The 13,686-nt window shown below is 44.8% G+C and overlaps 1 protein-coding gene across 1 annotated transcript in view; it reads right to left on the bottom strand.

The window, feature by feature from the left end:
* The window catches only part of RGS7 (regulator of G-protein signaling 7), a 121,445-nt gene that overhangs the window by 26,106 nt on the left and 81,653 nt on the right, over positions 1 to 13,686 (bottom strand). Inside the window, 4 exon segments of the mRNA XM_015560010.1 lie at positions 4,842 to 4,907; positions 5,236 to 5,255; positions 8,249 to 8,333; positions 13,643 to 13,686. Coding sequence (XP_015415496.1) covers positions 4,842 to 4,907; positions 5,236 to 5,255; positions 8,249 to 8,333; positions 13,643 to 13,686 — 215 coding nt within the window.

Genomic DNA, 13,686 nt, shown 5'->3' with positions numbered 1-13,686 from the left:
GAACCTGTGGGTCGCGACCCCTTTGGAGGTTGAATGACCCTTTCACAGGGGTCGCCTAAGACCATCCTGCATATCAGATATTTACCTGACGATTCATCACAGTAGCAACATGACAGTGATGAAGTAGCAACGAAAATAATGTTATGGTTGGGTCACCACATGAGGAGCTGTATTTAAATAAGGGCCAGAAGGTTGAGAACCACTGCGTCTAACCCTCTCCCTTCCTCTCTCTAAAATCAATACACATATAGTTTCAAAAAATCACTGAAGCTTACATGAGGCAAATGGATTGTTAAAAAAAAGTGGGTAGCAGCACAATTTTAAAAAAATAATAATAGCATAGACAAGAGCACAACACAGTCACTCTCTGATGGTTGAAACACATTCTGTTTTGCTCCAAATTAATGCACCTGGTTCCTGTTATGATCTAAACGGAATGCAAGCTGGTATGACTCACGTGGTGATTCTGAAAGTTGAGCACAGAACATCCCAGGCGATGGCAAATCTGAAAACAGCTCTGGGTCTGCCGGATGGTGACCCCAATACCTAATCTACCCCGGAGGTGACGGCGGCGCCCAGGGAACCAGGGGAAAAAAAACCCTGATTTCATTTACTTATTTTTAATATGTATTTTTATTGATGTCAGAGAGGAAGGGAGAGGGAGAGATAGAAACAGCAATGATGAGAGAGGATCATCGACCAGCTGCCTTCTGCACGCCCCACACGGGGGATCGAGCCCGCAACCGGGAATCAAACCCCAACCTCCCGGTTCATAGGTTGATGCTCAACCACTGAGCCACGCCGGCCGGGTGGAAAGGCTGATTTTAAATAAAAGACGTGGCTAACGTGTGTGTACGTCCCTCTTCTCCAAGTTTCCATCTCTCGTGGCTTCACCCCTCCTGTTTCCCACAAGAAAAGCTGGTTTGCAGAATCTTGGTTCCCTGCCCTCCCCGCCTCCACCCTGCACTCCTGTCCTGAGCTCTGCCATGAAGTGGACTTAATCAAATAAAAGCCTGTTTCCTGGCTGACTGAGGGCCCTCGGAGGCCCCTTCTTTTTGGAAGATAATGATACTATGAATAATAGCTTGAAAATAAGAATAAGTTAATGATTATCTAGCATGTGCTGGAGGCCAGGCACTGTTTATAAATTAGCCAGTTAACCCTCCACAGAGGCTACTGTCTGTCTTACAGATGGGGGATAGAGGCACTGAGTGTTTATACAACTTTTAAAAAATATATTTGTATTGATTTCAGAGAGGAAGGAAGAGGGAGAGAGAGAGAAACATCAGTGAGGAGGGGGAACCATAGATTGGCTGCCTCCTGCACGCCCCCTACTGGGGGGATTGAATCGGCAACCCAGGTATGTGCCCTTGACCGGGAATGGAACCGTGACCTCCTGGTTCCTAGGTCGACCCTCTGGCTAACGTATGCGTAATTCCCTCCTCTCAACGTCTGGGCTGGGCTGAGGATACAAGTTGTCAAGGACACAGCTAATCAGTTAGAGAAATATTCAGACGGAATCAAGGGTAGATCCGGAAAGGAAGGCAACCTTGAGAGCAGTTTCATACATCTTCTTGCTGAAATAAGGCGCCTAGGACACTCTGGCCATACAAGGAGAGGGGATTAAAATAGCCTAATTGATGCAGAAAGAAAAAGGACTGGGGTGAGCCAGAACTTTGCCAACACAGTGAAGGACCTGTTTCGTTGACCTCTAAACAGCTGACTTTTAATGTTTAAGACTTAAACTTGACCTGATTATTGATTGTATCCTTTCCTTTCTTTTGGATCTTCTCCAGAGGTTCCCAGCACGGTTCCCGGATTCCTTAAAGGATGAGAGGGGAAGTGATGGGTGACCGAGCAGCACTTGAGGGCTGTGAATGGCTTAGAATTCGCCTCCTTAAGATGATCCTATCCTATATCGTAAAAGCCTAATATGCAAATTGACCGAACGGCGGAATGACCGGTGGAACGACCGGCCACTATGATGCGCACTGACCACCAGGGGGCAGACGCTCAAGGCAGGAGCTTCCCACAGGCCAGCCAAGGCATGTACCAGTGGGGGACCCCCCAACTGGTTGGCCCTCATTGCCGGCCAGGCCTAGGGAGCCTCTAAAATCAATACAAGGAATAAGTATTGACTTATTAATTTTCTTAGAAATTTCAGGCCAAATTTTCCCACCAACCCAAGAAAAACCTGCAACGGGTAAAAGCCAGAGTTCCCGCAGACGAACAGTGGAGGAATCATTCTCAAATCAGTAAGCGGATGCCTGGTCCCAGTGAGGTAAGTAAAGGCATCGGCCCTCGCTGAGCCACGTTCCTGAGAAATGAGAAATTTAATGTCCTTTTTTTCCTTCAGATTTCATGGCTGTGAACAGTGAAGGAAACACTCCACGTAAAGCCTGTTGGAAACATAACGCATCATGCAGATGGAGGTACAGGGGGCAGATGATCAGCTCCTTTGTCAGGACTGATTATAAGACGGTCACTTCAGAATCCAAAGGACATGTGACAGCAGGGAGGGACCTGGACAGCGTCATGCTGAGCGCAATAAGCCAGTCAGAGAAAGATAAGTGTTGCATGATCTCACTCAGGTGGAAGCTAATGAACAAAATGAACCGATGAACAAAATAGAGCCAGAGACACAGGCGCACGGAACAGACTGACTTATTTCAGAGGGAAGGAGGGGGGATGGGGGACCGCCCACAGGGTGGGGAAGGCTGGGAGGGGCGGGTGCAGGGTGGAGGGGGGTCATTGGGGAAAAACATACACACCAACCAAGGGGACATCTGTAATACTTTCAACAATTAGGGGAAAAAAAATGAACCAATAAATAGAAAGTGAAGAATTAGAAAAACCAAAACACACAAATAAAAGAACATGTGATTTTAAGAAATTGGTATTTGGCTTGATAACCTTAGCAATAACTTCACTTCTTTTTAAAAAATATATATATTTTATTGATTTTTTTTACAGAGAGGAAGGGAGAGGGAATAGAGAGTTAGAAACATCGATGAGAGAGAAACATCGATCAGCTGCCTCCTGCTCACCCCCTACTGGGGATGTGCCCGCGACCAAGGTACATGCCCTTGACCGGAATCGAACCTGGGACCCTTCAGTCCGCAGGCCGACGCTCTATCCACTGAGCCAAACCGGTCAGGGCATAGCTTCACTTCTTACGTTCTGAACAGCAGTTTCCATTCAGAACCTCTCGGTAATGCACACCTTCCTTTAAGCATTGGTTAGCCACAATATACTAAGAAGTTAAAGTGGATGCAGTTTTTCCACTGTAGGATGTGACTTCAATAAAATGCGCTTATTTGTTCATTAATTTATTCAAGGCTAAAATAGTGTCCTGGTGATTCCAATTCCCACAAGTCACTCTTGGCAAATGCTAGCGACCAGGTATTGCATCCGGTGGTTTGAACTGAGAATTGAGAGAGTCGGTTGGGCCGAGAAATCCTAGATCCTCCTGCAACCTAAGCAGAGACACTGTTGTCCAGCTGGTAAAATACATTTAAAACAGAAACACGGCCCGGCCGGCGTGGCTCAGTGGTTGAGCGTCGACCTGGGAACCAGGAGGTCAGGGTTCGATTCCCGCTCAGGGCACATGCCCAGGTTTCGGGCTCCATCCCCAGTGTGGGGCGTGCAGGAGGCAGCCGATCCGTGATTCTCTCTCATCATGGATGTTTCCAGTTCTCTCTCCCAGTCCTTCTCCCTCCCCCTTCCTCCCTGAAATCAATAAGAATGTCTATTTTAAAACAGAAGTATGTTTGGGAAGGCTTTGCAAGCTCCAGGCATCAGCTGGAGGTACAATACTGGAACTTGACAAATAGCACAGCGACCTGTGAGTACCATGTGTTATCACGGTCACTTTTATTACAACAGCTGGGAGCAGGCCAAAGCTTTATCGAGAAACCAGAGAGCAACAGCAGGGGACCCCGCAGGCTCAGAAAAGCATCTGTTGGCCTAACTAGAAGCTTCTGTAATGAGAACCCAACACCTCACACTTAACACCAAAGCACAGCCCAGGCCGTCACAGAATGTACAGGCTGCCAGAATTTGTTCCGTGACAATGACGGAAATACAGTGGCATAGCACATTCGGTATAGTTAACAGCTGGAGAAACAGTGCACTCAGCCTGGCTGGTGTGGCTCAGTTTCGGTATAGTTAACAGCTGGAGAAACAGTGCAATCAGCCCAGCTGGTGTGGCTCCCGGGTGGAGCACCGACCTATGAACCAGGAGGTCACGGTTCGATTCCAGGTCAGGGCACATGCCCGGGTGGCGGGCTCCATCCCCAGTGTGGGGCATGCAGGAGGCAGCCGATCCATGATTCTCTTGCATCATTAATGTTTCTCTCTCTCTCTCTCTCCCTCTCCCTTCCTCTCTGAAATCAATAAAAATGTACTTTTTAAAAATAGTGAGAAAAATTAAGCCTCAGAGAGTCAATGGACTTAACCACAATTCTCACAGCCTGGAGGGAGAGGGGAGCTAGAACTCTGGCCCTCTGAGCCCCTTTGTAATAACTCTTTCTAGCAGACCAACGTGCGATGGAAAAATACTAAGAGCCTTTCTTTAAAGCTTGCATATCGGCCTTTACCCTCTTCAGAAGAAAATCTATTTTTCTTTAACAGCCTCAGCGGACACTAGTCCATGGAAAGAGCTGCCACCGGGTTTGGTATAACTTTCCAAAAACCACGGCCATTCGTAAACTCCGTGTTAGAATCACGAGCCCCATCCTGAGAAAGGTCGGTTCTTTTCTCCATCACAGGAGCAGTAACATGCGAGCACATGTTCACGCAGCCACACGGCTGCCCCACATAAAAGGAGACATTGCACTGACCGTAGTCCGTGTTTTCCGGCTCCCAGCAATTAGACGGCCAGAAGTAGGGCGTCTGAGGGATGAAAAGAAGGGGGACCCAGGTTAGACACGGAAGTAATGGCCAGAGTTACTGGTTTATGAGCGGCGTTTATATTTAGCAGTTCTCTAGATTCTAGAATAGTCCAGCGAAGATCTGTTTATAAACCAGGGAGGTTTTTCTTCTACATTTCCTTTGCTGAGCAATGATTCAGCCCCCAAAATATCCCACATGTGCTGCAATTTTACGTCAACCGACAGAAAACGTTTGCATCCCACAAAGACTGACAGCAGAGGATGACTTGGGATAAAACGCGTTTCCATATCACAGATTGTTTTCTATGACTCATGTACCTCAACGTGGCCATGGGCAGATCCCAAGCTCCATCCTGAGTCAAACTCTCTCCCTGCGGTCTGGCCATCGTTGGCCTGGGTTTTATTAATTATATGCTACAGCTCTTAAATGTATCCAACCGGATGAAAACCACTCCCCCCACCCTCACTTTAAAAAACATTTCTTAATACAGACATGTATTGCTCTAAACGGCACCCACCAGAGATCATGTTTTTAACATAATATCTTAGTTGATTGATATGATTCACAACAGACAGAAGTCTGATTCTGTGAAATTCTAGAAACAAACTGACGAAACTACAAAGACAACATCTGATCAGAAGGACCCTACTGTCATGGTCAACACTGTATTTTCTAAAAGGGCTTGTCTAGCTCTGCTAGCTGGACGTGCTTGGCTCCAGACCATGAGGAAAATCAATGACCACCTGTCTATCAAATTCTGTTTTCTCAGATGATGGTGACACCAGGACCCAACAGAACAGTGACTGCGGACATCAGCCCGTGGTTATTTATTGGTCACACAGAACAGTGACTGCGGACATCAGCCCGTGGTCTTACTTACTGGTCAACGAGAGGCCTGGTGCACAGATTTGTGCACTGGTGGGGTCCCTTGGCCTGGCCTGCGGGGATCAGGCTAAAACCAGCTCTTTGACATCCTCCAAGGGGTCCCAGATTGCGAGAGGGCACAAGCCAGGCCGAGGGACCCCACGGGTGCACGACCAGGGCTGGGGAGGGACCGTGGGAGGGCTCCAGGGCATGTCTGGCTCATCTCGCCCAGTCTTAATCGGCCGGACCCCAGCAGCTAAACTACCAGTAGGAGCGTCTGCCACCTGGTGGTCAGTGCGCGTCATAGCAACTGGTCGAAGGGTTGAACACATAGCATATTAGGCTTTTATGATATAGGATTATATTAACTCTCCATGTGTAACCAGCACATGTGTGCCATCTCAGATTGCCTCTCTGATACTTCTACCTTCTAGGAGAGGCATCTCCAGGAGGGGAGTGTTGAGGAGAACTGTTTGTTTTGGAGGAGAGCACCCCAAGCTGTCAGGACTCCCCGGGGTTTTCTGATTTCCTCTCCGCTCCTTGGCAATCGCTGCGGTATTATAGAGAACGCTACTGATAAAGAGTTTTGTACACGTGAGGACAAAGGGGCCGTGGAAATTTAGGGGGAACAGGTTGAACCATCAGACATAGAGGAAAGGAAGGCTTTACACGGGCCCCTCCTCATCGGAATCCCACTGGACTCTGCGGGGGATGCATTTTGAGGATTTAATTTCTTAGAAATGCAACTGGGTAAAGATTCTGGGGACACCGTTGGGAAACAAAGTGGTGAAAATCTTGCTTTCATGTGGGTTTTGAGTCACTTCTCTTAGAGTTCATTATTCCCTTCGGATTGTTTCTTTATTTTGGGGGGAGGTGTGTGTGTGTGTGTGTGTGTGTGTGTACACACACAATATCTATTCAACTTTTAAAGTCCCTATTCTAGCTAGATTGGCCAGATATATTCTTTTATTTTTTGCAAACCACAAGGTCTTCTTGCTGCATTCTTCCAATTTTTCTTTATTCTTTTATCATTAAAAACTGCCTGAATATAAAAATAAAAGAATGAAACTATTCTATTCCCTAATATTATGTGGAAATGTCATAAAAGCAGCCTTCTTCACGAATATTGTAAGATTTTTTTCCCTAGGAAAATTTTTTTATTTATAGTAAAAGGCAATTGAATAACTAGCAAACCCTTGTAGTTTGCTAGAATTTAAAAAAAATACGCTTTTACAGTCTGCAAAGACGTTAGGACATTTTCATGTGAGTGCTGGCTCCTTTAGCTGTGATCAAACCGATCCAAAACTGTCCAGCCATTTCTCAATAATCTTGGGCACATTTTTAATGTAGTGACAGTCATAAAAGAGGCCGGGAAAATCATGTCAGACCTCAATTCCAATTAGCGACGAGATGAAAATTAGACAACTGCAAGTTTACATTAATACAAAATGACATGATTAAAAATGTACTGAAAATTGACACAGATTTACATATTGTTTGCATGCCAGTGAAATGAAGGGTTCTGTTTGCCTCAAACTCATGCCCTGAAGCTTTTTTTTCAGATTTGTAATGATGGCTAGAATCTCAATCATTCAGGGGAACAATTGTAAACATGATATTACAAGTTTTCCATTTTAATTCAGGATTTTTAAAATCCTTCCACGGAGCTGAGTTTCAGTTCAAGGTAATACAGAGCCTTCTGCTTCCTGGAGCCGTCCCCTGACATGGCAGCTTAGATCCTATTTCCAAATGTGGATGGCCATTAAAATTGTTACCATTTAATATTTAATACTAGGTGCCCGGTGCATGAATTCGTGCATGGGTGGGGTCCGGCCGGCCCTGCCCCCAATCTGGGTGGGGGAGGGTGTTGATTGGGGGAGGGTCGCAAGTGGTTGGCAGGCCGGACCCACCCCCTGGTCAAACTCCTGGTCAAGGGGACCCATATGTAGAGGGTTTGAATAATCAGCTAGATTATACTCTGGAACTACCCTTCTGCTTCCTGGAGCCGTCCCCTGACATGGCAGTGAACACCTGGACAGCCATGTCTTGGTAGATACCATAGTAGGGATTCAGTTTTTCCTGGCTCTTCTGTCGCTTTTCTCTTTTAAAATCTGGGTTTTAAGATTCGATGATTATTAGGTTTACAAAGACTTAGATCCTATTTCCAAATGTGGATGGCCATTAAAATTGTTACCATTTAATATTTAATACTAGGTGCCCGGTGCATGAATTCGTGCATGGGTGGGGTCCGGCCGGCCCTGCCCCCAATCTGGGTGGGGGAGGGTGTTGATTGGGGGAGGGTCGCAAGTGGTTGGCAGGCCGGACCCACCCCCTGGTCAAACTCCTGGTCAAGGGGACCCATATGTAGAGGGTTTGAATAATCAGCTAGATTATACTCTGGAACTACAACCATTCCATGAAAGTTTGCTTGGACTGGAGATGATTCTGGATCACAGGTGGGGGCCAGAGTATCATAAATTTAGAAGCTAACGTGTAAATTTAGAAGCTAAAGTGTAAAGAGGATAAAGAGAAGTAGCCGTGGGCAGCCATCAACGTTCCCAAATGGAGGGCCTCCACTGTGGCACGGAAACAAACAGAAAGGCGTGAAAACCTTTTTACATGACTGATGTGCAGAAGTGCGGGGCTCTGTCATGTTTCCTGTTGTTGTTGTTGTTAATCCTCACCCGCGGTCATTTTTCCACCGATTTTCAGAGAGAGTGGAAGGGAGGGGGAGGAGGGACAGAGAGAGAAACATCGATGTGAGAGAGACACTCCGTCATGTTTCCTTTGAGCACATTCTCGCACCCAGAAAACCTCGCTTTGTACCTTTTTGTCTTCGTTCAGCTCTTTCCCAGGAGGAACGCAGACAGCTCCGGTTGCTGGCAGTGACTGTGCAGGGGCGAACCCCACCCCGTGATGACAAGAACACAACACAAAGGTATGGAATACTGAAACGGAGAGAGATTTCCGAAATCTCAGAATCCGACTCCTTCATTTTATAGGTGGGGCGTGTTTTGCTCTATGTTCATGTTGACCCACACACCCACAAACAATTCTATTTGCAGGTATATAATAGCACTTTAGACTTTCATTTTATTTCTTTATTTCTTTGTTTGTTTTAAATATATATTTTACTGGTTTCAGAGAGGAAGGGAGAGGGAGAGAGAGAAACATCAATGATGAGAGAGAACCATTGATCAGCTGCCTCCTGCATGCCCCCTACTAGGGATTAAGCCCGCAACTGGGGCAGGTGCCCTGACCGGGAATCGAACTGTGACCTCCTGGTTCCTAGGTTGATGCTCAACCACTGAGCCACGCCAGCCGGGCAGCACCTTAAACTTTTAAAAGTGTTCCCACTTGCATCACCCCCTGGCTTATATCATAAATATCAAATACTATCAGTGATCATTCTAATGGGTCACTAATGGTGATTTCAGCAGGGAACGTTAAACCACTTATCCTGCACTAAGTGAGCCGACAGTCCTGTAAGTGTTCAAACTGTTCTAGCTTTTACTATATACGGTATTTTATTTACACAGTATTCTAGACATGGACGAGGACGAGGCTTATTTGACAATGAAAACATTCTATTTTCCCAACAGGCTGGAAAACAGAACATTAATACTGTAACTGTCATACTTGGTCTACAGTAGCCAACAACTGCTTCCAACAAAGGATTAATCCAATTTGATAAGGAGAGCTATCGTGGTATTTGTGCATGGATGGCATAAGTTTGCTAACTTGACGTCTGGGCAATATGAAACTGTGCAAAATAAACGTTTTACTCTAACAAGTGCATATGTATACAGAAAATACAAAAGAGTGAGATTCCTTTATGTTTGTGTATATTTATATGCAATTTATTTATGGATTTATTTATGTTTCTTAGACAAGTAGCTAATGTGGTTCTTTAGCTCAAGGATCCTCACAGTAGTTCCAGAAATGTGAAATCAAGAAAAAAAATTTTTTTTTTAAAAAGAAGCAAGTGAGGTTAATAGATTAAAAAGTCTTTCATGTTTTCAATGGTTTATTCCTGTTTATGGGACTGCCTCAGTGACCAAAAGTTTATTCGGCTGTCACTGCACATCTGCTGGCAAATTAGGCATATGTATCAAATTTGTTGGCGCCGTGGAGAGCTGGGAAGCAATGAATAATACCGAGGGTGCACGTTTATAAAAATGCAAGACCAGGTGAATGTACCTACTGTGGAAGGACAAGATATTCTCCTTCCGTCGCACACCTGGCTGAGTTGAAATAGCTCAGAAGAGCGAGGCAGGGTATGGTGTGATCCAAACCTCCACCATCTTTGTCTTATCCAGCGGTTCTCAACCTTCTGGCCCTTTAAATACAGCTCCTCATGTGGTGACCCAACCATAAAATTATTTCCGTGGCGACTTCATCACTGCCATGTTGCTACTGTGATGAATCGTCAGGTAAATATCTGATATGGAGGATGGTCTGAGGCGACCCCTGTGAAAGGGTTGTTCGACCGCCAAAGGGGTCGCGACCCACAGGTTGAGAACCGCTGGTCTTATCTCCTACTATTCGCCATCAGACGCTTGTGATTCCCAAAATGCTGGCCTACACACTTTGCCTGAACTTTCAGAAAAGAAGTGTCTGCACCTGCTACTTTTCTAAGCTGGAAGCCAGCGCCCTGTCCTTGAAGCCTGTTCAACAAGAGAGGGTATCGGCAGGGTGTCCGGATGCCTGTTAATGGCTTGAAAATGTTTGGAACTCTCCCAGAAAGGAAAAAGCATCACCGACAGGTGTTATTTCACTTAATATGCTATTATTTTAGGCCTTGGGATACATTTCCAGCCGATGAATTTATCTTTCTGTGAGACTCTGGCTACGTCCTGGCTGTGCGTGGCTGCGTTTCCAGGGTGAGCTTATTTCAACTGATAGATCACGGTTGGTCTCCAACAGGAGCTTCTATTTGCTCATAAACTCTTTTTTCCCCCAGAATAAAAGCAACCTTCTTAGGCTGTTGCAGAACACTGAGAGCATTTCCCTGCAGCTGATTAGCATCCATCGTGGCCTTTGCTTAGAGAAAAACGAATGACCTGGAACCTATGGGTGGGTAATCCTGGGACGTTTCATCTTCTCTTCGACAGCGAAGCCCCTTCTGTGCTATGAGGGTCATAGGAAACTAGGAAGGATTTTTCCCAGAGCAAAGCCCACAATAAAGTCCCTCTATTTTCTTTCTTTCTTTAAAAAAAAATATTTTTATTGATTTCAGAGAGGAAGGGAGAGGGAGGGAGAAAGAGATAGAAACATCAGTGATGAGAGAGAATCATGGATCGGCTGCCTCCTAAGCGCCCCACGCTGGGGATCGAGCCTGCAACCCGGGCACGTGCTCTGACCAGGAATCAAACCATGACCTCCTGGTTCCTAGGTCGATGCTCAACCCCTGAGCCACGACGGCCCAGCTCCTCTCTTATTTTTAAATATTTTCAGAGAATTTACAGGGTTCAAATTAGACCTGGCCTTCTAATAATGGTTTAATCTCTCTGTAGGAACAGTTCCAAATGGTATGATTGGTTTCACCCATGCCACCATGAGAGGGACTTTCAGAATGTCACCTGTGTCCTTGGCCCCATTTCCTGAGAACGTGCTGCCAGACGGATTCATTTTCTATGCGCCAAGTCTGTTCTATCTTCAGAACAATCATCAGTGCGTCTTGCTTTTCTTAAAAATCTAGCATAGAACTCTTCACTCAGGAGAGGGTAAATTAGCTCATTAAAAAGTAAAACAGCCAGACAAACAAACATTAATTTTGCAGCCTGTCATAAGGATGACTAAAGGATAGGGTGCCCCCCAGACATGACTGACTGTCTTTTTATGTACCTTCAAATGGAGCTCTAAAGCATCCGTAAACCGCCAAACAAGCAAATAAAATCAGTTTTATACTCATTATGGCTATAATGCTATCTCATGGATAAATTATAAGCAATAATTGTCTCTGATTCGCTTATTGTATCTGTATATTTTCCCTGCTTCTCATACTGTCACTGAAGTACACTTTCAATCTTAACTTACAAAAAAAAATATGCTTTTGAATCATCTTCATTCTTTGAGCAATAATATTCCTTGAAAATCAGTCTCCTGGTTGGTTATCAATAATTGTGCCTGTTTAGTTTGGTTTTGGTTGTGTGTGTGTGTGTGTGCGTGCTGGGGTCCTTCGTCTGGTGCTATATTTTATTTTTATTTTTTAAAATACATTTTATTGGTTTTTTACAGAGGAAGGGAGAGGGATAGAGAGTTAGAAACATTGACGAGAGAGAAACATCGATCAGCTGCCTCCTGCACGCCCCCTACTGGTCAGAGGGGAAAGGAGAGGGAGAAATAGAAACATCAACGATGACAGAGAATCACTGATTGGCTGCCTCCTGCATGCCCTCTACTGGGGATTGAGCCCACAACTCGGGCATGTGCCCCTGGCTGGAATCAAACCTGGGACCCTTCAGTCAGCAGGCCGACGCTCTACCCACTGAGCCAAACCGGCTACGGCTGGTGCCACAGTTTATAATAAAGTCAGGCATGCTACTAAACTGAGGCCACAGCGTCATCTTGGTACGACTGTGGCTTCCTTTCCCAATAATTATCACCTCTTTTCACCTCGTAATAATATGATGCTGGCAAGGGCCGCTTCATCTTGACTTAATTGTTTTAATTCCACTTAACCTGCTAGGATAAGTTCAGTATTTTCAAAGCTCATGAACCAAAGGAACAGGGGATGCATATAGGCGTTTAGAATGAGAGCTACACTTTATGACAACATGGCTTTTATAAAGTCAGCTCAAAACGAAGAAAAATAAAATGTCTGCATCTCCATGTGCTGTTACTTCCAGAGCGTTCTAAGGTGGACTAAGAGGAAGGAGCAAAAACCAAGCAAATTCTGTTCTAATCAAGGGGAAGATGGGTTGAGTAGTTAGTGTATTTCCATCTTTCTCTGCCACGACCATCTCAGTCACTAGCATCCCAATTTTTTGTTGTTGTTCTTTTGTTTGTTTTCTCTGCATCTTTTGTAAACAAATACATCTTATTTTCATTTCAGCGAAGTGAGCTGTTTGCCACCTGCGAAGGCTCTTCCAAGATACTATTTAAAAGGCATTAAGGATTCCTCACATACGTAGGAATTTGTCCCAGGCGATGCAGAGCTGTTCCCATGCCCTGGAAATCAGATTAGAACTGCAGAGTAGACACACTGTCCACCACAGGGAAGGGATCCGCGATTTAAATAAGAGCATTAAAAAGAATCACGTGGGCATGATGGACGCTAACAACATTCTCAGATCTCATGCAAAAATGGAGCTAAGACCATTATAAATTAATGAGATTTACTTTTATGTGTTTTATGAAGAGAAATCTCATTACCTCCTGATCATTTGCTATAAATGCCATGCTCAATAGTACATGACTGTGGTCGGCAAACTGCGGCTCTTTGGCCCCTTGAGTGTGGCTCTTCCTAAGCCTTAGGAGGGCCTTAATTAAGGTAATAACAATGTACCTACCTATATAGTTAAGTTTAAAAAATTTGGCTCTCAAAAGAAATTTCAATCGTTGTACTGTTGATATTTGGCTCTGTTGACTAGTGAGTTTGCCGACCACTGGTACATGAACAGGTACATAATCCCTCCATTCTAACAATCGCCACGCCACCCAAGTCAAGTTTTATAAAATAAAATGTCAAATATGTAAAAAAATGGTCAACACAGACTAAATACATTTTAGACAGATATATGTTGATTACCATTAAATCTGCATAAATGCTACCATCATAGCTAAGTGTAATTATAACGTTCTCAGGTTTGTTCGCTTGTCAAAGTAGAAACATATTTCTTAAAAACCACAAAAATAATCAATGGGAAAATGATTTATTTACCTGGATCTTCTATAGTTAAGTTCTTTATTAACCACTGAACAATG

Source organism: Myotis davidii, unplaced genomic scaffold (assembly GCF_000327345.1).
Source record: "Myotis davidii unplaced genomic scaffold, ASM32734v1 scaffold875, whole genome shotgun sequence".
In the NCBI taxonomy this organism is placed as follows: Eukaryota; Metazoa; Chordata; class Mammalia; order Chiroptera; family Vespertilionidae; genus Myotis; species Myotis davidii.
The sequence above is the reverse complement of the archived record's forward strand: the minus strand, read 5'-3'. Positions and strand labels throughout refer to the sequence as shown.